This window comes from Prosopis cineraria, unplaced genomic scaffold (genome assembly GCF_029017545.1).
Source record: "Prosopis cineraria cultivar Desert tree isolate PC_DT_omini unplaced genomic scaffold, ASM2901754v1 PC3, whole genome shotgun sequence".
In the NCBI taxonomy this organism is placed as follows: Eukaryota; Viridiplantae; Streptophyta; class Magnoliopsida; order Fabales; family Fabaceae; genus Prosopis; species Prosopis cineraria.
In genome coordinates, this window is record NW_026555334.1 from 46,574,036 (window position 1) to 46,600,257 (window position 26,222).

A 26,222-nucleotide genomic window follows, 5' to 3' on the forward strand; every position below is an offset into this window, starting at 1 on the left:
AATTAATTATAACCCCGATAAAATCCATTATCGTGAGTAGCGGATCCAGTTCTCTTCGTCGACGAACAAGCATTCCACCCTCCGCCGGACGCCGTCCACCGTTGTTAGGCCTGCGGGCGTGTTATCGGGCTTGCAGTGAAGACGGTTCGAACCCAGGGCTTTTACTACTCCCAAAATCCGGTGAGATTGATTTGTTAACCCTGGCTATCAATATATATTTGAATTTGTTCCCGCGTGGCTGTTCTAGCTTTGTTTTAAATTTTTCATTTTAATTTGGCTTGGAATCTACTCGTGTAACTGTTGAACATTGGCGCTTTTGAATTTGGGAATATTTACATACTAGTTTATTTTTTCTCCGCTAGTTTTTTCCTTGAATGGTGCGTAATTGGCTGTTATACTTCCTCCTTCTTCATGTTGATTACTAGCAACTTGCATGATTTTGATTGTGTTTTTCTGCAATGTTGGATTTGTTGTGTATTGGCATTCTGTTTATTAGTCTTTTCATATTATCATCAATTTTGGAGAATTTCAAAGTATTTGTGATATATGATATTGTAAATGACTTGGCTAGAGCTGTGCCAAAGTATCTGGAACAAAAATTAAGAGGAAGAATTACGTATAGGTCCAATATAAGGAAACTAATTACTTACAAGCCCCGTCTCCTTGTAAATGTTGAAATTTAACGTGTAAAAATAGAAGTCTGACTTATAAATGGACTGAAGAAATACTTAATTTTCTTAGTTGGGACCTGAATGTTATTCTCCCAAATTAAAAGGGTTGTATCAACATATTTCAAAGATTTCAGAGGGAGCAGATGCCCGCACTGAGTGCAGTATAGGTCTGCCTATGCCTTTAGAGTATGCTTCTAATTAACATTCGCTGATTATGCTTTCTGAGGGTCATTCTCTCCCAACTGGCTCATTTTTTTATGTTGGCAATGACACCAGATTAACATTCGTGTGTCGACAGTGGTGGCACCTTGCTGTACATGAACACTACTTAAAATGGATCATGCCCGATCAACATCGGGGAATGCTGAGGATAATGTGGGGATTCCAGATGACTTGCGATGCAAGAGGTCAGATGGGAAACAGTGGAGATGCACTGCCATGTCTATGCCAGATAAAACAGTCTGTGAGAAGCACTATATCCAGGCAAAGAAAAGGGCAGCTAATTCTGCCATGAGAGCTAGTATGAAGAAGGCTAAGAGGAAGTCATTAGGTGAGAATGAAGTTTATCTAGAGAGCAAGAGTGAGGATTTTGACATGCCACTTGCTAGCATGAAAGTTGAACAGCATTCGGCCTCTGGAAAGAGCAAGGCATCAAAAAATCAGTCCCGATATACAGCAGAGACACCAACAACAAGGACCACCTCTGTGCGAAATGCTCCAAAGCCAAACGATGATTCACCAGATGATATTCCCCAGTATGAAGAAAATTGGATGTCATATGAGTCACCACCTGCTTCTCGAATGGACATGTCCAGGAAAAGATCTCAAACAAATTTAGATGTCAATGCAGCTACAGTGAGTTGATATTTAAAAAATTGCAGCTGATTATTCTTCTTCTTTGAGGTTTTCTTTGCCAATTTTGTTTTTCTCCTTTTATGTTAAAAAGATCCCCGGTAGAATGAAGCAATATAATTCTATGATAGTATATCCTTAATATAATGAGAAACTCCCCTGACATTGCCATTAGGACCATCTTTTAGTCCTGTTAACTGCTTGCAGATAAGTAAGTTGCTAAAGCTGATCAGAACAAGACCTTTCTCAGCAAAACAGTAGCAGCTCCACTATCTTTTCTAGAACTTGATAGTTGGTATAATACCTCTTCTGGAAATTCTTGACTAACTACTTGATCAAGGTAAAGTATGAAGTCAGTGGCTTTATACAGCTGTTCTGTCTGTATTGTCAAAAGTCTTCAGAATTTTGTGATAGCTCTGGAGTCTTGCTCACTTATCTTATCCAATCAATTTTATACGAGTGCTTGCCAGTAGGCTCTATAGCTAGGCATCACAAAATTAAGAAACTTTGGTTAAATTTGGGCCTTAAATCGCTGAGAGGCACGTGACAGCAAACCTTGTCCTCAAACTCTGGTTGTCTTGAAAAGATGAGGTTTAATTGTATATATAGAATTATCAATATATTATGATTTCATTCACTGGGAATGTTGAAGGGATCTGTAACCTGACTTGTAGTTCCTGTTCTCAATACTACCAATAATTTGCTGCTATTTTGTTTCTGGATACTGATTTGAAAGGTCATATGCCAGGAATACTCAGATGGAAGTACAGATTCCTCTGATGACACTGGTGGGCAAACTTGTCATCAATGTCGAAGGAGTGACAGAGACAGAGTTATTTGGTGTCTAAGATGTGATAGGAGAGGATACTGTGAGAGCTGTATATTAACATGGTGGGCATATAATACTGGTGAAGACACCCCATTTGTTAGTTATAAATTTTGTTTTATATGGAGTATTTACTCTTATGACTTCCTTAATTTTAGGTACTCAGACATGTCATTGGATGAAATTCAGAGGACTTGTCCTGCCTGCCGTGGCACCTGTAATTGCAAAGTTTGCTTACGCGGTGATAATTCAATAAAGGTACTTTAACTGTTATATTATGCTGTCCAGTGAAGCATGCCTCTGAAATTCATCGTGCACAGTTCCTTTGACATTTGGTTCTTAGCTTTTTTCTTTTGGAGTTTTAGGTTCGGATTCGGGAGATACCTGTTCTAGACAAGTTACAGTATCTCCACTTGCTGCTGTCATCAGTACTTCCTGTGGTAAAGCAGATCCATCATGAGCAGTGTTATGAAGTTGAACTAGAAAAGAAGTTGCGTGGTAAGATGTGTGATGTGTCTTCATGTTTGTTTGAAAATTTGTTTTTGACAATTTTGCTATAATGTTATCTTCTCCAGGGATTGAAATGGATCTTCCTAGGATGAAACTGAATGCAGATGAGCAAATGTGCTGGTAAATCAAGAACCTATTAAGTTTTACTACATATATATGTTTTGTGAAAATTTTTGTTTCTTATAATTGGTGGATTTAATGGAACTGAGCATCATGTATTTCCTTGTGTAGAGTTAGTACAGATCATTATTTTTTTTTAAATTTGTTTGATTTGTTGTCTGGCAGTAATTTCTGTCGGATACCCATTACTGATTATCACCGACATTGCCCAAATTGTACGTATGATTTATGCCTTAATTGCTGTCGAGATCTTCGAGAAGCAAATGTAAATCCAGAAAAGGTAACTCCAACAGATGAAGCAAAACTTTCAAATCAGAATTTGCTATATAAGTTTCCTGATTGGAGATCCAACAGTGATGGTAGTATCCCATGCCCCCCAAAGAAATATGGTGGCTGTGGTTATTCACCATTGAATTTAAGCCGCATCTTCAAGATGAATTGGGTTGCAAAATTGGTGAAAAATGTGGAGGAGATGGTTAGTGGCTGCCAGATTAGTGAAGTTGGAGAATCAGAAACCAAGTTGAATGCCAAGCTTTGCCAATCTTCTCACAGGGAGGCCAGTGATGATAACTATCTGTACTGTCCACCATCTGAAGATCTCAAAACTGATGGGATAGGAAATTTTAGAAAGCACTGGAAAAATGGTGAACCAATTATTGTTAAGCAAGTATTTGATATGTCATCAAGCTGGGATCCATTGGCCATATGGAGAGGGATTCGAGAGACAGCAGATGAGAAAATGAAAGAAGTTGAGAACAGAGTGGTTAAGGCCATGGATTGTTTAGCCTGGTCAGAGGTACACATTTATTTGATGGTCAAGATTGTAGGGGTTGTTTCTTGTATTGTTTATTTATTGGTTAATCAGTTTTGTCGATAGTGTTGATTTCTGCTTTTCTTGCTTGTTGCAGATAGATATCGAACTTAATGAATTTATGAAAGGATACTTTGAGGGCCGTACCCATGAAAATGGCTGGCCACAATTATTGAAGTTGAAAGATTGGCCTTCACCCAGTGCATCTGAAGAATTTTTGTTGCAACAAAGACCTGAATTTATCAGCAAACTGCCTTTACTTGAATATATTCACTCAAAATGGGGCCTTCTTAATGTTGCGGCTAAATTGCCTCATTACTCCTTGCAGAATGATGTAGGACCCAAGATTTATATATCCTATGGGATCAACGAGGAACTTGGTAGTGGTGACTCAGTGACCAATCTCCACTTCAATATGCGTGACATGGTATGTTCTTTGTTGTTTATCTTAGAGATAAGAACTGGTCGTTATTCACTACTTTCTTTCTTTTCCATTGTTGAGTTGGAGTGGAAAACTAATTAAATTGCTATAATTTACGACAATCTAGGGACCCAGACATGCAAATCATCATCTTTTTTTCTGATTTTGAATGCTTTCGAAATTTAAATTTGATGTTAAATTATTAGTTTATCTCTGATAGTGTTTCTGTCAGAGTTTATGCATCTATCATTTTGTGGCATCAAAATTTTTGCTGTGCTGTTTGAATTTAAAGCCCCTGGACTTGTGCAAAGGATACCTAAACACCAATAAATGATGTTACCATTTATATACCTCTGTTTCTTTTTAATGTCTTTCTAGAGTGAAATAAACAATCAATAATGGAGTTTTGATTTATTCAAAAAGAGCGAGAGAGAGAGATAAATGGGCTACGGGCAAAGTAACTGATAATTGTCTGACACTTGCTGAGTTTGATCAGGTCTACCTCTTGGTCCATACAAGTGAAGTGAAGCTGAAGAACTGGCAGGGAACAGAAAGTGAAAAGGTACAGACATCATCTGATGCAAGTGAATTTCCTGTGGATCCACAAGTGTGTTCAGTGGGCAGTCCAGTTGATTCATCACTTGGCACAGAAAGAAATGGATTGGACTTGGCTTCAAATGAGAAAACATCCATTATCGATGAAGGGTTTGAAAATTATTCTAGTGCTGAAGGGGATATGATCAATTCTGAACTTCCAGTCAGAGATGGAGATGCCTCGGGCAAAACAGCTCCTGGAGTTCTTTGGGATGTCTTTCGACGGCAGGATGTTCCAAAGCTGACTGAATATCTAAAAACACATTGGAAACAATTTGGGCGTCCAGATGATATAGTAAATAAATTTGTAAGTCTGTATTGAAACCTTATATTTCTTTCTTCTTTAGTGGTTTCATTTGTCAGCTACCTGATCTCTGGATATAGGTTTTTTGATAGTATTGCTCACTGCACTCTTTGGATTGAAGGTTACAAGGCCTCTTTATGATGGAGTTATTTGTCTTAACAAACACCATAAAGGGAAGTTGAAGGAAGAATTTGGTAAGATTGTATGCTTTCTCTATTGAGTTATTATTAAGAGATAGATAGGGACTGCTAGGCTGACAAATCCTGCACTCAGCATGATAGGGAATAGCTAGTGTATGTGCTAGACTAGATTGAGGTGATCTAATTGATATCTGAATGAATGCTGTCTGTAGCTGGAATCTAATTGGTGATGTTGCCTGTACTGTCAATCATTATGATTTGAAGTAATGGAGCCTGCATATAAATTTCTGAAGAATTGTAAAATTCTTATTTTATCTTTCTTTCTTCATTTTAATGTGATGGATATCTTCGTACATAGGGGTGGAGCCATGGTCATTTGAACAGTGTGTGGGGGAAGCTGTATTTGTTCCTGCAGGGTGCCCTTTCCAAGCAAGGAATATTCAGGTGAGATCATTTTTCACTATAGGTTTTTTTTTTTTTTTTTTTAATTGCTGCCCTGCAATTTTTTCCCCATCTGCTAGAATCAAGGATACTATCTGTTAGTAAAAGGGAAACGATCAAAAGATGAGAGTTATTGTTGGTTGACCTTGTCTAATAGACTTCTATGATTAATATAATCTAGTATATCGTAAAGTTTTTGATAACCAAAAACGGCAAATAATTCTTTTAATTAATTATTTTTTTTTTCCAGAATTCATCTTTTAGAAAAATTGAGTTCACCTCATCTTGGCAAAAGAGATTCTACTTTGGTTTGTATTTACCTTTTTGAACAAACTGACCTAAATTCACTTGAAGTGTCACGATACCTTTTTGAGAAACCAAAATGGAAACTTGTTTGTTTAAAAGATTCTTTCTTATTACATTTGTAATGCCAGTGAACGTTTCCACATTATGTAAATTTCAGTCCACCGTTCAGCTTGGCCTTGATTTCTTATCACCGGAAAGCCTGGGGGAGGCTGTGAGATTGGCTGAGGATGTCCGCTGTCTGCCAAATGAACATGAAGTCAAGCTTCAAGTATTGGAGGTCGGTAGAGAGAAAATGCTACATGTTTTTTTTTTTTAAAAAATCTGGTCCCCTTTCTTTGCTTTATCTTTTGGGGCAAAATTTAGTTCGTCTTCTTTTCATTACCGATCCTTACAGTTTGTTGCTGAATTGCTTGAGATCCATTTAATTTTTGCGCCTCCCCTAAGTATAGTTTGTTGGCGTTCTCTCGGACATTAATGCAGGTTGGGAAGATATCTCTTTATGCAGCAAGTTCAGCCATCAAAGAAGTTCAGAAACTCGTTCTTGACCCAAAGTATGCAAATTTGACATGTTTGTTCGCATTTGCCCAAGTTTTCTCTCGATACACTCAACCCTTTCCCCACATTCAATATCTTTTTTTTTTTTCAAATAAAAATTTGATCCCTTGAAATAGAAAATGAGTTTGTTACTTATTTCTAGACATAAACGTTATATTGGTTTGCTCATGTTATTCATTGATTCATTATGAAAATTATTGACCCAATATTTTCACCTCCCTTTTCCTATGCTTTTAAATAAATAGTATGAGTGCTTAACTGTTGTTCTGCATTTCTGCCTCAGACTTGGTGCAGAGATTGGATTTGGGGATCCCAATCTGACTGCAATGGTTGCTGAGAACTACGAGAAGATGGTTAAGCGAAGACAGATTTCTTGTGCCTGAGCATACACGCCATTTGGCAATTGAGTCGGTGTAAGCTATATTACAGATGATGATAATATTTCTGAATATATTTTAACATGTATCCAGTCATCTAATGTTGGGCAAAAGAATCATCCAACGTGCATGATGGTTACAGACTACGGACTGGTGAAACGTGCATATGAGCGATCACAAACTGTACTTTATATAGATAGGAAAGGAAAGGAAACACGATATAGGCAAGGGCTACTTTCTGCTTGCGTTTTGGCTGATAATGATGGTTGAATTCAGGCTACGTCATTCCAATACAAGACATTCAAAATTTGAAATGGTCTCACTTTGGTCTCTGTTTGCTGCCAGTTGCCATGGAATTCAAATACTGGTTTGACGGTGGTTGGTTGTCCGCGAAGAAAAATCATCTTTATGTAAGCATACTATTGCATGATCTTGGGAATTGTATTCTTACTAGAATGTGAGCAAACGTGGATAGATTGTAATGCAAATTTCCAATTTCATGAGATAATAGTGTTAAATTCACTTTGTGGATAAATTATAGCATATGTGTGATTGGAGCCCTAAGCCGTGAGGGTGAATGAGTGAGCAATGCGATAGAAACTTGATTGCAAAGCCGGCCAGACCGATTCAGGTGCCTGAGCATTTAGAGTGAAGAGCCTCCCAGCAGCAGCGCAACATACAGCTACGTTGTGCCGCCGAAACGAAGGACTCGCCACTCCAAACTCCAGTTCGTAGTACTTTGCTTTCCTCGGAAAATCCTCTCTCACGCTTGCTTTTATCAAACTTCCCTTTACGTCTGGGCGTTGCGTCGATTCCGTTATGCTCCGAATCACAGCTTCACCCACCTCCTCTGGCCCTCCAAATGCTTCGATCCTTGTTTAGACGAGCAAACATGAAAGGATTATTATTCGCAATTCCCGCACAAGTTTGCTCATTTAGTAACTCATCGCTAATAGTTGCTGATTACTCACGAGAAGTCTTGAGGCACCGGCGACACAATGACACTGACATTGAGTTCGCCGGTTGAACCGGGAGGACCGAATGCGACAACCGGTTCACTGATATTAGGACGGCGCCGACCATTGAGGGGAGGCGGATCCAATGATCGTTCCAATTCTTTTTTCTTGGCTGCTCGGTATAGTAGCGTCTGATCTCCCACCCAGTTTGCTGGGTATATGAATTCTGTCATTCGCATCGAAAACTCGAAGTCACCAATCCAGTCACGATTTTTCCCCCTCTTCTTGTGATCTATTACTAATTATCTAAGTGAAATACAATGTTCGTGGAAGAAGTTAATTACCGACCGAATCCTTCGTTTGTGTCAATGCAGCGATTGTAGCCGTCGATGGGATAAACGACGTCGAGCTTAAGGTTCCGGCCAATCTCCGGCGATAACCCCAGAAGAAAACTGGTAATTCCGCCGAAGTTGGCGCCTACGGCCACGAGTGAAGCCGACCCAACGCCCACGAGGAGCCGCCGCTGGAATGTCATCGCTAACGGTGCAAATTCCTCCGCCGGGGACCGCGCTTTCAAACTCTCTTCTCGATCACCCGAACATTTTGCCACGTGAAGTCGAGTGCACGCGTGGAAGCTGGCTTGCAATGCCATGATTTGCGCGAATGTCTTTGATTATTTTATTGTTTAGAGGCCACTAACAAGCATCGTCAATGTTGGACGCAAATCAATTTATTCGTCGGCTCAATTCATCCGGGGGACAAAATAAAAACTTACTAAATTATCATCTCACGAAAAATAGAAATTATTAGCGATGAAGTGGCAGATTCTGATTTTGTGTGGTTGTGACTCTGGGAGAGAGCTTATCCGGTATGTGCGGTCATCATTCTTTGCTGTCTGTAGTTAATGATAAGGGTCAGTGCTTCATTTGATCGAGCCATTTTGGCCCTTTTTTATGAAGTATCAGAATAGCTATGCGTCCATGTTTTGAACTTGTCATTTCAGTTCTGTTGTACTCATCACTGGCTTCCACGATTTATATTCTAAGGGAAAGGGGTTCGGGGAGAGGGAGGACGGAGAAATATATGGAGGACTAAAGTGAATATAAAAGTTAATCCAAATGATTCAAAGCCTGCGTGGCCTATAGAAGTTGCAGCCTTTTCAGCCTGCTTGGCGCCATAGAAAGGCATCGTGCGCACCGCGTCCCCCTCCTCCCATCCCCAACAAGTCCAGAGTCAACACATCTCCACCTCCTTTACTGGCACCATGCAAAACTCCGTTGTTGTTCATGTTATTACTGCTTCGACTATTCTGCTCTATCATCTCCGATAGCGCCTTGCTTTGGTCCAATATAGCATTGAACATATCCACACTGTTCATCCCAAAGCTATTATTTCCGCTGAAATACTGAGATGATGGAATATTAAAAGATTGTCCACTGCTCAGGTGGTGGTCATTATTATTCCCAAATGACGAGGGTGCCATGCAAGAGCTGTTAGCACCGTTACTTATAGTTGCTCCCATTTGAGCTGCTTTCTGCAACAATGCCGTGGCTGACATGTGGACTGATCCGCCTGGTTGGTGCTCGTTCTCTTCCAACATGCTCAGGGAATTATTTGATCCCAGTTGAAGTGATGGACAGGAGCTGTGGCTTCTTGCGAATACGCTTCCTGCCATGCAGTTGAATGGCTTTGCTGGAAATTCTACGAGCTCCTGATGAAGGAGAGATACTGGATGCTTAATTTCATCGGGGTGGTCAAAGTGGGGCGTCCCGTTTTGTGGGTTGAAGTTGGTGTTGATTGGCATTGAAGAAACGAGACTTGGGATTTGATGTTGACCTTGTGAGTTTGAATTTGGACCCAATAATTTTGGCCCTAGCAGTCCTTCATTGTTGGCTTTATTATTCTCCTCGGCCAACGCGTCACAGAAAGCTCTATGGGTGATAAAGCTATCTCTTCTGCACCGATAAATGAGTACACACAACGAACCAGTGAGTTATTTATTCAAGACTAAAAAATATGTATGTGTGTATATATATATATATGTCTGTATGTATGTATGTATGTAAGCACCTTAATTATTTTTTCCTCATACGGCATGCATGGAATATTGTATAGGTTCTGATTTCTTCTTGTTAATGTTTTATGATGAAGGGCCCATCTAAGAGATTATATTAGACAACGACTCTGACTAAAAAGTACGTGACGCACATATGGTGCCGCGGATATAGTTAGAATCAGAAAGCTTCATCGAGGACCTAACTGCACATGCATATTAGAAGTTGGAATTCATTGATGATTTTGTGATGAACCTGGAGAAGATGGTGCCACAGTCACATTTGTATTCCCTAGTGCCACAGATCTTAGAATGGGCTTTCCAGTCGGATTGGACTGCGTATCTCTTAGAGCACTTTTCGCACTTCCATTTCTTCTCGCCATGTTTTCTTGAGAAATGTTTCTTAATGCCAGTAAGGTCACCCAGTGCTCGTGCTGGGTTATGGTGGACGCACGAAGGCTCTGGACAAACATAAACACGCTTTCGAACCTCTGTGGTCGGCCTCTGTTTAAGCTTCCATGGCAGGTTATGGCCTCTCCGGTGCAATTGCAGGTTCTGATCCCTTTGGAATCCTTTGTTGCAGATTTCACACACGAATCGGTTTCTCGCCATCAGGGTGTTCGGTGATAGAGCAATCACTTCAGCACTTGGATCTGCACGCCACAGCGCACACACAAACCCACAATTTAAAAAAAGTAGTGATTTTTATGTTTGGTACTGTCCAATTTATGAATAAAGTGACAAATGAAAAAGCTGATCATGCGGTGAGACCCATCCTTTGGGAAGATACATGAATGAGGTCATTAAGTTAAATGCGATATATCTGAATCTCAGTCGATCCGTAAGTACAAACCAGACACATATATAAGATAAGAGTAGATGAATAAAATCCAAAGTCTCTATCTCTGCCCCGGTCTCCCCCACCGCCCTTCAATTTGACACACCCACATACGGACAAGGAAATACAAAACACACAGGCAAGAGCACTCACACGAGCTAGCGTAGAGAGAGAGGCGAGAGGCTTGATTTTCAAAGACATTTGCATATATACATACACATACATTTGTGTGTTAACGCGTGCGGTGCTTTGATTTCTGAAACTCTGGTGAAACATAAAAAGGAAGCTAAAAGGGGAGAGATGAACAGTGAGCAGCAATGATTGTGAATTCCAGACAATAATTGAGCTACTTCGACTACTAACAAACAAGGCACCAATAATTCATCATGAAATAGTTTCTCTATGCATTTTTGGCTTAAAACATCCCGGCCACATCCTTCTTAATTCCGGCTCGAGGAGTAGAAATTCTGCAAACCCTATGCACTCCTTCTGGGGAGATCAGTTCTTACTCTTTTATTTATCACAATTTAGCTTTTCAGCAGAAAAGTACATATATTCACACACACACACACACACACACACACACGTACAATAAAATTATCTATGACTGCATTCCACAACGTTCAGAATCATCGATCAGCCAAAGAGTCCTTCTGAGTGAGATTTGGAGGTTTATTATAACTTACAGTATGGTATATATTAAAGTAACAATCAACAATTCAGCCGCCGTTCATGATTTAATTATTAAAATTCATTCAAGAGGAGAATTAAAAGTCAAAACCAAAAGTAGAATACGGTGTATATACTTGAGAGAAACAAATTAAGGGAGGAAAATAATAATGAAAATTACCAGGATTTCCTGGGAGGCTTCTTTTCTTCTTAGGAGGAGGAGGAGGAGGAGGCAGCTGGGAATTGGCATTGGAACCGTTGCTGTTAGTGGTGGTTGAAGTAAGAGAACCCGAACTGTGAAAGTGATGACGATGAGGATGCTGTTTAATAACTGCATCTTCTCTGGTATTCTCTGGGGAGAAACTCCCACTGTCACGGCTCGTGATGTTTGACATTGATGAAGCTATCTAATAATGTAAAAATCCTTCCCCTTCCCTTGATTTCTCTCTCCCTCTCTCAGCCAGCAGCAAGGCTAGTGTTTCCTAGCTTCTTCCTGCTCCCTCAAAACAAGTTATTACTTGAAAAAGCCATGAAAAATGAAACCCAACAGATGGGATTTGTGCAAATAGAGGAAGACAAATGCCAGGAAACTCTCCTCCTTTTATGGTGTGCCCCCAATAGACAATACTTCTTGCTGCCACAAGAATACAACAACCAGGCTTTGGATTTGCACTTTGTTAAAATAATAATAATAGTTGCAGTTAGCAATAATATATTTCTCTAGGGCATACCTCTATCTTGACCTTTACACATACCCCTGCCTTTCTTCGATATTACCCCCCCCGGTGTCATTTTTCTCATTTAATTAAACAGCATTAATTGCTTAGCATTATATCATGGGTCGGTAAATGCCTGAAATGATAATACCCGCTCTCTTTTTTAAATCGATCATTTGGGTTAATCATTCATCTCATTTTCCCTCCCTCTCTTTTTTATTGGGTCACGGGTAGCCTCTCACTTAATTTCTCGTTTAAACGGAAATTAAAAAAGTTTAATAAATTTCACTGCTCATGAGTCACGCTATAACCCACACCCACTTTTCAAACACCAACATATTCAAATTTTAATAATTAAAGTAGCAATTTAAGAATCATTTACTATTTTCTTGTCTGGGTTTGATTTAGATGTTTGGAATGAGATGGTTGTAGAAAACGAGGCACATGACGGGGTGAGCAATGGCGCCAACCAAAGTATTTGGTTGACTAGGGAATGAAAATATGGGCGAGGGTGTTATGGGGAATCCACATACTTGACGCTGGTTTATTAGAGGGATACAGAAATTGTCTGTACTTGGGGCGATGTTCCCAGGTTAGCCTCGTGCGGTGAGGAAAACCACAAGAGTGCCACTGAGGTAAGAGGGAGCCGCCTGGAGGGGGATGAAGTTACCAAAATGGCGCTCACCCGTCGCTGACTGACAACCTCAGATCGTATCGTTCTCGAAGTGACCACACAATGATACAAAAATTCTCCTGTTCACGTGCCGCTTCCTGGTAATTTCGTTCTTGTTTTTTCACAAGACAACCACCTCCCACTTTTTAACCCTTTTTTGTCAAACCCGTACGGCCTTTTTGGTCCCTCTCTGTCACCCCCATCTCGTGATGTTTACTTTTCACTTTCTTTTTACTTTTTACAATGTGTGCTGCTTAATCATGTGCATGTGATCACATCACATAGATAGAACCCTTTCGAGTAAATTAATTCCAAATAAAATCGACACTCGGATTCGTATTACTGCCTAATTGGATATATATATATATATATATATATATTTTAATGGCAGTTACGCTTCTCATGACTCGTATACTTTGAAGTCGCGATGAATATTATCAAATCATGCATCTGGCCGATCAATAATCAGAATACGGCGTCGTAGAGCGTAATTACAGTGAGGGGCGCGCACACAGCCACATGAATACCGTGCGTACTCATTCCCATGGTTAATTATTTAGCCTCTATGTGGACCCCGTGGTTTATACAAGATTAATGACTGTTTCGTTTCGTTCCGTTTTGTTCGTTTTTTAAAGTACTGAAATTAACATTTAAGTTAATCCATGGAGAGAATTGAACTGACACAATAGAAGCTTGGCAAGCTTGCCCTTCCATTAGATCTCGTAATTGCATCTCCAAGCAAGGCTTTCTTAACTTCTAGACATGGTCTCAACCACCATGATTACACCTTTTTGCGCTCCTTAGGTAAATTTCTCTGGCACGAGCACAGCAGCTGAAACCATGGACAGCTCGTCTCTCTCCATCTGGAAGATCGGACGGCCCTGAACCAAATTAGCTAAGCTTTACTATTATATAATTACATAATTTCTCGATGCAAGCTTGTTAAATCTATAGCCCTGGGATCACATCATCAAACATCTCAATCAATCAACAAAAAGGTGGGGGATTGTTTTCCCGCTTAGTCCTTCCCCTGCGTTGAAAATATCGAAACTCCGATAGCTCCCTGGCTGTCACTTGATCTCTTTCTTCTTGATTAATTTAAGGGAAAATGGCATTAAGCCCTTCTTAAAAACAAGAATTTTACAAATAAAATCTAATAAAATTTAAAATTATTTTGAGGGCTTAAAGATTTCATTTGTAATTATATTTTTTTAAAAAATTTTACAGATAAAACTTAATAAAATTTAAAATTATTTTGAGGACTTAAAAACTTCATTTGTAATTATGTTTTTCAAAGAATTTTACAGATAAAACTTAATAAAATTTAAAATTATTTTGAAGGCTTAAAGACTTTATTTGTAATTATATTTTTTAATGAAATGACTAATTTATCCCTCCTATAACCAGTTGCTAAATAACAATTTTTTTCCTCTTCCTCTCTTCTTCCTCCCTCTTCCTTCTTTCTCTTCTTCTCTCAATACTGGTGCAATAATCAAATTCATCTTTCCCCTATTATACTTCTTTATTCCCTCTCTTCTTCTTCCTTCTTCTTTCTCTCATTTGAAGCTTTTTTGTTTAACAGTATGAGTGGGCGATCCACTTTTATTCAGATAACTATGGAGAAGACGATCAGGTATTCGCTTGATTACATTCCTCTTACGCCAACCAGCTTCTTAGAATGATCCGTCATGGTATAGAAAGAATGGATCAAGCTGCTACTTCTTCCATTGTAAAAGAAACTTTTTTACTACTCTTAGGCTTGTCCTTGAGCTTACTTCGTCCATTTGTTTTGATCAGAGTCTCAAAAGCTTCAGTTGATCCATTATCAATTTTATTTTGTCAAAAAAGGAAATAGAGAGAATGTAAACCATATGAGGTTTTTCTAGTCATAATGTACATGTTCATGTTCATTTAATGAAAACAAGATGTTATTTATGATTTTTGTTATTTCTAATACATATTTTTCTGCAATGAATATACATGTTCTGGTGTAAATGTTATTTATGAAATTTATGTTGTTATTTATGGAGTTTACGCTATGCAGACTTTGCAATTACCTTGTGCGAATATTTATGTGTATCATATCGACAAACCTTGTGTTGTAAATATATCGACATTGTGTTGTTAGCAAATGAATACTTTTATATTATATACAAACTTTTTATTTTTCATAAACTTAAAAAACTTTTTCAAATATTTAGTTTAATTACACAAATCATATGAAATAGATGGACACTGTGTTGCTAATAAATGAACCTTGTTATGTTATATATATACTTTTTATTGTTCATAAACTTGAAAAACTTTTTGCTAAGCCTAACCAATTGATAAACTAAATACACATGGACTTTCAATTTAGAATATATGAAAATTGTGTTGTACATAGTGGATATTGTGTAACACATTATTTGCCTAACTTGTATATTTTTTTAAATCTAACCTATTAATAAATTAAACAGGTATGGACTTTCAGTTGAGAATATATGAATATTATATTATGTATAGTGAATATTATATTGTGTATAGTGAATATTATGTTGTATATTATCTGCGTAACTTGTATATTTTGTCAAGTTTAACCCACCAATAAACTAGACACACATGTGCTTTTATTTGAGAATATGTGAAGATTGCATGTACATAGTAGATATTGTATTGTACATTATTTATCTAACTTGTACATTTTGTTAAGTCTAGCTTACTGATAAACTAGACACGTAGGACTTTCAATTGAGAATATATAAACATTGTGTTGTGCTTAATGGATATTGTGTTATACATTATCTGTTTAACTTATAAATTTTATTAAGCATGTCCTATTGATAAATTAGACACACATGGACTTTCATTTTGATATTTCACTAGCGTAACCTGAACAAAAATGACAAGTTAGGCAGACCATGTATGACACACACATCCATTATGCATAAGACAATATCCATGAATGTTTAACAAAAAGTCCAACATTTTCAATATTAATAAGGATAATTATATCAGATATGAATTTTATATTGGTACTAGTTCAAGTACTGAAACAAGTACCCACATGAAATTTGACATGATATTTCAAGTTTGATATATACAAAAAGTTAGCCACTATATTCAAAATATTTAACAGTTGCTTTTCTATATACAAACAAAAAATATTCGTCATTCCTAATTACCTAAAAAATATTACTTGAGAATGCTTCCATGTATATAATTATGGTTGCCTATGGAATAATATGATTACTTCTTATGCTGGGTTAGGATTTTTGCGTGTTTTGTGATTGTGTCCGGCGTCCCTATCTTAAACAATGATAAATCTTCTTTTACTTAAATTTGCAATGAACAAATTGATCTAAGTAAATGTTCACATTAGAAGCCCAACTTTTATTTTACACAACTTAAAGTTCAACATAAACAACTCAAGGTTTATTTTTGCATAGCAGATACTCCAACATACTTAACAACAGATTTTTTTCATATTGGGAGTCATATTTTATTCAATTTGCATGTTAAAGTTCAATATGAACAAGTCAACCATCACTATTGTATAATAACTAATCTACTCTAAAACTTTCACAGCCAACTTAATGGTTTAGCAACCTTTGGCTTATATCAGTAGGTTAGGTTTAACAAAATGCACAATCGTAGGTAAATAATATACAACACAATATCCGCTACGCACAACACAAGATTTATATATTCTCAACTAAAAATCCATACGATTTTATTTTATCAGTAGGCTAGGCTTAACAAAATGCTCGAGTTAGGAAAATAGTGCACAATACAATATCCATTATGTACAACACAAGATTCATATATTCTCACCTAAAAGTCATATGATTCTAATTTATCATAAGGCTATGCTTAATAAAATGCATAACTCAACGTTCAACAACAACTCAAAATTTATTTTTGCACATCAAATACTCTAACATTTTTTATAGTAGATTTTCTTCATATTGGATCATATTTTATTCAGTTCATATGTAAAAGTCTGATATGAACAAGTCAACCATTATTATTGTATAACAACTAATTTACTCTAAAACTTTCATGGCCAAAATAATTCAGCAACTTTTACCTCATATCAGCAGTATAATCACAAATAAATAAGTAAACTTGCAGACTTAAATATCTATGCTTCACATAAAAGACCTATTATAACTTCAATAACTAAAAGACACAATGCACTAAATCAACGAGGGAGAAGCAAAATTGAAGATCCTTACCTCTAAACAATGATGATAGAAACTTCAAAAAACATATGACATTACTCGAATAAGGAAGATGAAGAAGATCAGCAATGGCTGACGATGTGCAAGGAAAGAGAGAAAAAATCATGACCTGTGTTTCATCTATTAACACCCACGACTTCTGTACTCATCCACACTAGCGACGATCAATAATGACAGAGTGATGAATGGTGAAATGAGAAAGAAGACAAGAAAAGCAGCGAATCGTGCTTCATTTATTTTGTTTCTTTGAGGGTTTGTGTATCATTTTTAATTCAAATTAAACAAAGGGCAAAATAGTATTTTTGATGTGAAGAAATATTGCAATTGGAGTCCTAAAGCTTGCAGAGCAATTTTAGATTGGTTTAGGCCCTATATGATATAAACTCTATTTTTAGAGCCCTTAATGTCATTCTCCCTTAATTTAATTCTTTCATGTGATAAAACTATATACAGTGACAGACTCAGAAAATTTAGTTAGTGAAATAAATCTTGGATCAAATATAAATGGTAAAATTGTATACAAATATAATTTTAAATATTTATTAAATGAATATAAAAACAACATTCAGTAAGATTAATTACTAAATAAATAATATATTTTTATAATCACTTAATAGAAAACTATATTTTTATATATATTTTCATGTTTTTAAGAAATTAATGGGGCCGAACATGTTTCTTACTTTTTTTTTTGGTTGCGGGCAAAATGAAATTTTTTAGAGACGACAAGTGAAAGTTTAAAGGAATTCTGTGTAATTATCTTCGAATAAATGAACCTATAAGTAGCATTAACCCTTTGTTTTTGTCAGCGGACACTTGCCTCCTCTGTGAAACACGTAGGTACGTCATTGACCATATATATGGAGTCCATCGCGTCACGTAATTGGTCAAGATCATATTTTACTTATTATAAACGCCCTCAATCATCCAGGTCAAAAAAAATAAAAAATCCCCCAATCATAAATATAATTAGCGTAAATCAACGAGGCAACGTATGAGAAGGATTCAATAATTTGTTTCTTTTATATCTCGTTGACTAAGTTAAGTACGGGAATTAAAGGATTCAATGAATTTAGGTGTGAACAGGGCTAGGGTTAAATTTAGACTTGTACAGTTTAATATATAACGGCGATGATGAGTTGATGACTTTCATCGTTTTTCAAACAAAAAAGTCATCTGCTTTAATTTCCTTTTCCCACAAGTTGTCCTTATAATTAGCTCTTTTTTTTTTTTGGCTTTTCACAAATACAATCCAGGAATTATAGCTCCATAAAGGTCGCTAGTCAGATTTGCCGTAGCTGATGGCTGTTGAGTCTGGGCATGGTCCATTCCATTCACGAATCGGCCCCCACCATTTTTTTTCACAAACTGCTCGGAAAACACAGCTTTGTAAGTGGGTGAGGTCCTGTCTCTGATGCAAAATTTATTGTCAATTATTAATCATTAATAATGTATGTATAAAGGGACATAGACATTGTTGTCGTCTGTATATTCCGTGCTCTGTAGAGTTTCTGAAATAAACTAATGTTTCAATTTATCATATGATTGACAAGAGGAAGAAGACGGTGAATACTGACGTGAAATGGGCATACAGTACAGATAAGCTAAAAAGGTTGAGATGAAGCCATGAAGGTGTGGCTTTCCAAAAAGACACTAAATGCATTTTTGTAGTTTGGTTGCTACTTGCTGGCACACTTTGTCATTGCTAGCGTATCCTGACTTTGTGATCACCGATGACTTGTATTGGCTGCGGCGAAAAGAACCACATAACTTCATCTAAAAAAATTATACTTCTACTGCAAAATTCGAAGAACACCAAAGAGAAACTTCTGGCCATACAATTTAAACGATGGTACGAATTAAAGAAGGCCATTAATTCATACTCTCTCGCGCGCGCGTTGTCCTCCGAGGAACTTGCGTCATTCGTCTGTATTAATGGTACGTGAACACGCACACGCGCGCGCGCGCGCGCGAGCGCGCACACATACATATATTCCATTCCATGCATACATGTCGTCTTTTTGTCCTTTGAATTATCTTGCATATATCTTGTTATCCTTGGCAGTCTCACGGCTGTTCGTACGTGTGATGAGGACAATATTCTGCATGCCAGGCGACAAGAATGAAAGCCTTTCAATTAATTAATCATTTACACGGTTAAAGTTTCTGTCATGAGATATTTAACTATATATGTATACATAAAAGTTTGCACAGACTGGGACATCGTCCTTGGGCTATATATGCATATATCAGCTGCAAACTGGCCATTCCTCTTTTCGGTATTAGATATTCTTATTCGTGGGTAATGTAGAAGACACGTATGCATTGATTATTTCTCTCTTCCACCTCCTTCTAATTCTTCAGCTCTGCTAGTACAGTAGCACCACTGCCCACAATTTGACTTTAATCCACACACACACAGGCAGTTAATCGTGAATGATATAGATTCATGTGATGTACGCAGCCAGGTTATATATAATTTTAAAAACTCCTGTTATGAAAGGAAAATTGTACCTATATTTTTTTCAGTGTCATATTTGCATATACTATATGAAAGGTCCAAGGGAGCGGCAGGGAATGATTGAAATGATATAAAGACCGGGGAACAGGTAATTAAAATGGACTTTGCATGCATATTAATAGGAAAAGAAATTAAAGTGATTAATTATACATCAATCATACATGTGGGTTACAGCCTTTATATAATTATTACCTTGTTCGTCCTTTTTTCTCTTTTCTCCCTCTCTTTTTGAAAAAATCTTGCCCCTCATCAACACTGGAAAAGCAAAAGTCATGATATGAAAGAATTTTCAACACTTTGCAGACACGCACACACATATATAGAGAGGGGGAGGGAGGGAGGGAGAGTCACGTTGTTCCAGAATATGCATCACTGATACCTTCCAAGCTCCTCCATTTTGTTATTAGTCGAAATTGTAATCACTCACCTTATTGCATATGTTTCCCTTAAACTATTCGTTGATTACTGGTAATATGTACATTTAACCATGTAGATATGACTTGATCTTTTTTAACAATGTGATGCAAATTATACTATATATTTCTCTCTCTGGGATCCTTGTTGAGATCTCGTGAGTTCTTTTTGTTGGCACTTGGTTAATAGCGATAAAAAGAAACCCCCGGAAGATGACGGGTGAGTTGGATCAGTACTACTAATGAATGATGATTTGCAAGCTTTTTATAAACTTTCAAGCTTTTCTTTTTCCATTTTAAATTTTGAAAAGAGTTGTCTCTCCTGCCTTCATTCATTGATGCTCCAGTTATAAAGTGAAAAGGAGGAGGAATGAGAAAAGCATGATAAATTTGGACAGAACCATGGATTCTACCGTCTCCTCTCAGTCGAATGATCTGGATCGACATTTGCTTGTGCTGCTTTAAAAGGCCTACTTGCTTTAAAATCATTGTCTGTATATACACTTGCCATTATTATTCATCAGTCACTTGGGGCCAATCCTCTGAACTAGAATTTTGAACAGTGTGTTGAGAGTTACATGATATACAATAATTATTATTCGGAAATTAAATCCCTGAGAGTGATGATATTAATGCACGTTGAAATCTCACGCAGTAGAGTTCGCTCATAAATAATAAGATGCATTAATCGTGACCTGTGTGAATGATGTTGGTGTGCTTTAAATATACAATAAGAACATAAAATTAGAGTAACGAATAACTTTAAGGCATCATGTACGTACACACAATAAAATATAAAATCAGGATTAGTAAATATTATATACAAGAAAGAATAAAAAATTGTTTAAAATAGTCCTGACATATAAAAAAATCATGAGAATTCGCAACTGCAAAAAAGACAAGACATATGGTTTTGAGTCTTACGAAGAGAGATAGAGAAAGATCACGAAACAAATTCAATGGAATAATTATTAAATTTAAACTAGACTTCTTGGTAAATTGACTGCTGAAAAATATACCCTGAAAATTTAGTTATTTGATATAAGACAATGCGGTCATGCAATGTTGCTACCTCATTAGCCGTTGATACTGTGTGTTTTTTTTTTTTTGTTTTTTTGGGACTACGTATACAGAAGATAGTGATTGAACGTGAAAAAGATGAGACGAGAGCAGAGCATGGAAGAGCAATGGTGTAATTTTTGGAGGAGCGGGAGGGAGAACTGCATTATTAAATCCGTACTCAAGTGATGCTCCCCACTCCCACCCGTGATAGGTCTGTGACTGTGACTCTCTGCAGGACAGTGGATGGGCCCTTCACGAAATTGCCTTGCGGGCCCCACCTAAATATGCCGGGAACACTCCTTTTCTCCCACCAATGGACCACCCGCATTATTGCCATGCATCCCTCAAGCGAGTCTACAACATTATTTCCAAGTAAAACAATAGTAATAACATAAAAGTTGCTTTGGTTTTTTGGATTTATCCCACAGGTATCGACCGCAAACATTTTATGCGGTTTTTTGGTAAAACCGTTTTTGTTTTAAAAAACATTTGTAGCGAAAGGTAATGCTTGATTCGGTGACAATGGGGCCCAAGAAAGGTGTGTAAGTCCAGATCCAACATGTGGTGTGTAAGTTCTGGGCCCAAAGAATGTTAATGGCCGATTTTGGGTTTTCCAGTGACGCTTCACGCGCCCTTACTCTGTTCAAACTTGACATTGCAATTGTGCCAAAAAAAAAAAGGCATAAAAACCAAGCTTGACATTCGCGATTTGCATTCAGTATTCACCACACACCCAAAAAAAAAAAAAATAAATTGCATTTAGTATTATTCACTCCCACGCTCCTCCATTTGCTTGCCCCCATCAGAATGTCGACCTGGGGCCCCATTTGATACAAGAGTTAATCATGAAATTTGAATTGAAATGAGAATCAGAATGAAATTGAGTTATGAAAATATATTTGGTTTAGAGATGGAAATGATGAAACAAATAAAATACCTTTGCCTCTTGTACTAACAAAGCTGGACCTCAGCACAGTAGAAAGAAAAAGAGAAGGAGCAAAACCATTCACGTTGTTGTGTCATATATGGGAGGAGGAGATTCAAGAGCAAAGCAATCACGAGGTAGTAGTGAGAAAAATAGTTTCATGAACAATAATCTAATTCCATGGGAATGAGGATGGAAATGAATTTTGAGACTTTTGGTGGAACCATGATTCTTAAAAATTCTAAATATATCATACCAAATATGCATAAATTAGGATTCTAGTTTCAATTCCGTTTCTTTGCCTATAATTTCTAAATACAACTAGGCTTTAGTGGTGTTGGCACCTCAGGACACCAATTTTCTGTTTTAGTTTCTCAAAGTTTATTTTTTCTTGCTTCTCTCCCTTTTTTAGTGATTATTTATAAAATAGTTAGATTTTTTTTATTCCATCTCTTCAAATGCAATAGGAGACAATACATGGTCAAGTCACAAGGTGATGTGGTGAGAAGTGGAAAGCAGGTTGTTAGCTCATTTTTTTTTTTTTATAGCAAGGGAAAATGACAAACTACACATTAGCATTAGAGTCTTGCTACAAAGATAAATCTAACTTGGGAAGGGGTGGACAAAAAATGAAAATCAGTAGCATAGGACAATGCTTGCTTAGCAAGAGCATCAACAGCTGCATTGGCATCCCATGAGATTTCTTGAAAAATAACCACCCAATCACAATCCATCATGGACCCGATCTCATTAATAACATCAATGTATTGATGTGTAGGTACGAATATGCCAATAATTGCTTCAACAGTGTTAAAAAAAATTGATTCCATAATAAGTTTATGAAAACCAAGCTCCCATGCTAGTTCAAGACCCCACATGCAAGCCTAAAGCTCTTCATATAAAGGGTCACCATTATTCAACTTATATATAAAACTTGATTTAAACTGTCTACTATGGTCTTAGAACAAACCACCATTCCCAACACACTTTTAATTTGCAGCAAAGGCACCATTTATATTTAGTTTCAACCAATCCTTAGTCAGTGAGCACCAATTGCCACTAAGAATAGGACCATCTTACTTTTTTCATGCCATACTTCTAAGTTTGCTACGATAGTTCATGTGCATGTCAATAGTTGCTAAGATCTAAATAAGTCAACAAGCAAAAGAGAAACAAAGAGTTTCAAGGAATCCTCCTACTCTTCCTCCGAGACCTCACATTCCATTTGAACCACTTATAAAGTTCCAAGTTGAAAAAAGTTCTAAATTCCTAATCCAAGTGCTCTATCCAGAAGCTTTTGGTGTTTAGAAAATCATATATCACATTAATGATGTCCTCGACAGCAACTTTATAGATCTCACATCAATCATCCACATGCATTCCCTGCTTCACATGACCTACATTAATAAGAAGCTTACCGTGGTAGGTTAACCACAAAAAGGACTTACATCATTTAGGAACATATAGTTCCTATATCCTCCTCTAAGTGTTATTGCAATCATCATGGTTTTGGGACAAATAATTATAAGTAGACTTGATTAAGATTGACAACTGCTATTCCATTTCCATGAGCCTTCCTTGCTTTCCTTGTGTATAATAGTTCCATTTTTAATGTATTCCCACAAATATTTAGTTCTATCCTAAACATTCAAGTTAGGTCGTTTGAGATCAATCTTTAAGAATATATTAGACCCACGCTTGTATTTTCTTCTGATAACAGGAACCTAAAGATCGTCACATTTCTTGATGAGGTCCTATCTTAGCTTCATTTAGAAATGCTTGATTTTGTTTCTTGCATACTTGATTCCAAGTCCCCCCCATGATTCTTGGGTTTACACACTTTATCCCAAGCAACCTAATGGACCTTCTTTCTATCATCTATAGATCCCCACAACAAATTTCTATTACTCCTCTCCAACTTATCACATGTAGCCATAAGGAGGTTTGTTGTTTGCATGGTGTACGTTGAAATACTAGTAATGACGAAGCTAATCAAAGTAGTTCTTCTAGCCAAAGCAAGTGAGTTTGCCTTCCAATTAGATAGCCTTTTATTCACTTTGTCCATGATATCATGGTAAGTATCTTTATCAACACATTTATGAAGAAGAGGAATTCCAAGGTACTTTTAAAGATTCATAGTTCATGAAAATCCAAGTGCATTGCTCAGCTTCAAGCTTTGTGTGTAAAGCATATTTGAAGAGAAGAACACCTTGTACAAGCAGCCATTAATGACATCAACATGTAGTAAAGATGCTTCTGTAAAAAGAATAACATCATTAGCAAAAAATAAGTGAGAGATAGGATCATTAATGACATCAACATGTAGTAAAGATGCTTCTGTAAAAAGAATAACATCATTAGCAAAAAATAAGTGAGAGATAGGATGGTTATTTTTATAGACTTTGATCGGTTTCTGTTCTCTTTCTTTCATTTTTTATTGAATCAAATGAGCAAGTTTCTCCATGCAGTTCACAAAGAGATACAAAAATATTGGATTGCCTTGTTGCACAACTCTCAAGGGTGAGAACATATATGCTTTGCCTCCATTTCAAAAAATTTGCATAGCTAATGTAGAAACACAATTTCAAATAATGTTAATCATCTGCCCTGGCAATTGAAATTCCAAAAAATAATTTTTCAAGGTTAATTTTAATTTTAATAACCATGTGGCTTTTCTTTCCTTTCATACTCCACATAGTATGAATAACTTTCTGTGCTGTAATGATATCATCTGAGCTTTGTCTATCAAGCACAAAACTACATTAGTTAGGACTGATAATCAATGGAAGAAAAGACTTCATCTTTTTCATAACTTGGCTTATTTATTTCTGATTCTGAAGGAGTAGGCAAACCGGATACATGAAAATGACATTCAAAGACATTTGTTTAATTATTCTCTCGTGCATATCTATAGCTACCATTGATTGTTATCTTTTCTATAATTATGTGTGATGAAATTCAGCGCAAACTTCATAATATTATTTTCTCTTGCCAATCATGAACGCGGCTTTAACTACGTTTTTGGAACTAAATCAAATTTATATACATGTAATTGTGATATGATGCACGCTCTTGTTACGTGATTATAAAAGGGGGCATTAGGTCGAGGGCAAGTAAGGTATGGTTGGTAGATGCAACGATGCAAAGTGAATCTGACATCAATGGCTTCTATCGAGATATGTTTGTTTGCTTTCATATATATGTTATTTTTAAAAAAATGAAAATGAAGATAAAGCTAATAATAAAAAATTAAAATGAATCTTGATAAATTATAGTAACGATTATTTGTAAGTTACCCAACTGAATAAATTGTTTTATCTTATTTGTACGTTTAATTACAAGAAAATAATAAGAAAATGAAAGGAATTATGGTTAATGAGGGCGCCTTGACGTCGCCAGGGGGAGGAAACTGCCCGAAAATCGCGGTCACAACTCACATGCAGCCCACTGCGCCTGCCTGGTCACCGGTCACCACTTCACCCTCCTTTTTCACTCTCTTCTCCCTTGCTCTTCTTTCCCCATCCAAAACTCTAACATCTTTCACTCCATTCATTCATGTTCACTCTCTCATATTAACATCTTACATCTTAATCTATGACATTTGTATCAAGCAGCAGTGAAAATAGGTCAAGTCAAATAAGATTTTGGTTAAATAAATCTGAACATCTGCAATGAGTCAGGTGTCTAAAACTTGGCCTGAAGTCTTTATATAAGGCTTTTTTTGCTATGATTTCGTTGAAACTTAAAAAGTGATTTTTTTCAAAATGAATTATAAATGTTTGATCAAATTCTATGTTCAAGAATTATGGGAAGGGTCAAATAACAAAGATCAGAGGAAGTATTTATTCAATACTTATGTATTTTAACGTATCAAATAAACATCAACGGTGACCATTTTGCCAGGCGAAATAAGTTGCATTCCCCCCCCCCCCCCCCCGGGAAATTAATTAGATTATTAGACCAGACAAAATGAGTCGATTGGGACGCCATACGCGGCAAGACCTACCAAAGCTTCCGAAAAGTCGCACATTGGGCTACGAAGGTCCGGTGCCCACGACAAGATCCCATGTTGCTTTTAGTTTCCATTTCCTTTTCGCTGGCAAAACTACAGACAAACAAAATAAGAGATTCTAGTGTCCGTTTGGTTGGCAGTAAAATCAAAGGGCCTATCACATTTGTGCATCGCATTAGGGACATGAATACGAATCCCACCCCATTTTCCCCTCCGCCAGTCAAAGTGGATCT

At 36.9% G+C, this 26,222-nt stretch overlaps 3 protein-coding genes and 1 long non-coding RNA gene across 12 annotated transcripts; 2 read left to right on the top strand and 2 right to left on the bottom strand.

Annotated features, from left to right (window-relative positions):
* Positions 1–7,463, top strand: LOC129304379 (E3 ubiquitin-protein ligase JMJ24). 8 transcript variants are annotated; one of them, XM_054944005.1, is made up of 15 exons: positions 1–180; positions 742–857; positions 948–1,526; positions 2,272–2,414; positions 2,508–2,607; positions 2,715–2,847; positions 2,925–2,979; positions 3,145–3,775; positions 3,888–4,217; positions 4,708–5,112; positions 5,231–5,303; positions 5,608–5,693; positions 6,154–6,273; positions 6,477–6,547; positions 6,835–7,463. In XM_054944005.1, the coding sequence occupies exons 3-15, from the start codon at positions 1,005–1,007 to the stop codon at positions 6,932–6,934; spliced, it is 2,769 nt and encodes a 922-aa protein (XP_054799980.1). In that variant the 5' UTR covers positions 1–180; positions 742–857; positions 948–1,004; the 3' UTR covers positions 6,935–7,463. The 8 variants fall into 8 exon arrangements, with proteins under 8 accessions (XP_054799980.1, XP_054799986.1, XP_054799984.1 ...); XM_054944011.1 differs by having other exon boundaries at positions 970–1,526; XM_054944009.1 differs by having other exon boundaries at positions 742–838.
* LOC129304382 (psbP domain-containing protein 7, chloroplastic) lies at positions 7,401–8,673 on the bottom strand. The gene is made up of 3 exons (XM_054944016.1): positions 8,233–8,673; positions 7,900–8,110; positions 7,401–7,801 (listed from the first exon to the last, which is right to left on the bottom strand). Exons 1-3 carry the CDS (start codon positions 8,534–8,536, stop codon positions 7,489–7,491), a joined length of 828 nt encoding a protein of 275 aa, XP_054799991.1. The 5' UTR covers positions 8,537–8,673; the 3' UTR covers positions 7,401–7,488.
* Positions 8,674–8,968: 295 nt separating this feature from the next.
* LOC129304381 (zinc finger protein GAI-ASSOCIATED FACTOR 1-like) lies at positions 8,969–12,127 on the bottom strand. Of its 2 annotated transcripts, none has more exons than XM_054944013.1 (3): positions 11,626–12,127; positions 10,194–10,590; positions 8,969–9,839 (listed from the first exon to the last, which is right to left on the bottom strand). In XM_054944013.1, exons 1-3 carry the CDS (start codon positions 11,837–11,839, stop codon positions 9,044–9,046), a joined length of 1,407 nt encoding a protein of 468 aa, XP_054799988.1. In that variant the 5' UTR covers positions 11,840–12,127; the 3' UTR covers positions 8,969–9,043. The 2 variants fall into 2 exon arrangements, with proteins under 2 accessions (XP_054799988.1, XP_054799989.1); XM_054944014.1 differs by lacking the exon at positions 11,626–12,127 and adding an exon at positions 10,929–11,302.
* Positions 9,731–10,697, top strand: LOC129304383 (uncharacterized). The gene is made up of 2 exons (XR_008591685.1): positions 9,731–9,872; positions 10,036–10,697. It is a non-coding gene; the product is annotated as an uncharacterized LOC129304383 (long non-coding RNA).
* Positions 12,128–26,222: the final 14,095 nt, after the last annotated feature.

What these genes read in the sequence shown, in the direction of transcription:
- LOC129304379 (XM_054944005.1), top strand. Translation starts at nt 1,005, where the DNA reads ATGGATCATGCCCGATCAACATCGGGGAATGCTGAGGATAATGTGGGG. An exon ending in GCGGTGATAATTCAATAAAG is followed by an intron (nt 2,608 to 2,714) that starts GTACTTTAACTG and finishes TTGGAGTTTTAG; the next exon opens with GTTCGGATTCGGGAGATACC. An exon ending in ATGATATAGTAAATAAATTT is followed by an intron (nt 5,113 to 5,230) that starts GTAAGTCTGTAT and finishes TTTGGATTGAAG; the next exon opens with GTTACAAGGCCTCTTTATGA.
- LOC129304382 (XM_054944016.1), bottom strand. Translation starts at nt 8,536, where the DNA reads ATGGCATTGCAAGCCAGCTTCCACGCGTGCACTCGACTTCACGTGGCA. An exon ending in TGACACAAACGAAGGATTCG is followed by an intron (nt 8,111 to 8,232) that starts GTCGGTAATTAA and finishes TGCGAATGACAG; the next exon opens with AATTCATATACCCAGCAAAC. An exon ending in CCGGTGCCTCAAGACTTCTC is followed by an intron (nt 7,802 to 7,899) that starts GTGAGTAATCAG and finishes CGTCTAAACAAG; the next exon opens with GATCGAAGCATTTGGAGGGC.
- LOC129304381 (XM_054944013.1), bottom strand. Translation starts at nt 11,839, where the DNA reads ATGTCAAACATCACGAGCCGTGACAGTGGGAGTTTCTCCCCAGAGAAT. An exon ending in AAGCCTCCCAGGAAATCCTG is followed by an intron (nt 10,591 to 11,625) that starts GTAATTTTCATT and finishes TGTGGCGTGCAG; the next exon opens with ATCCAAGTGCTGAAGTGATT. An exon ending in TGTGGCACCATCTTCTCCAG is followed by an intron (nt 9,840 to 10,193) that starts GTTCATCACAAA and finishes TTATCGGTGCAG; the next exon opens with AAGAGATAGCTTTATCACCC.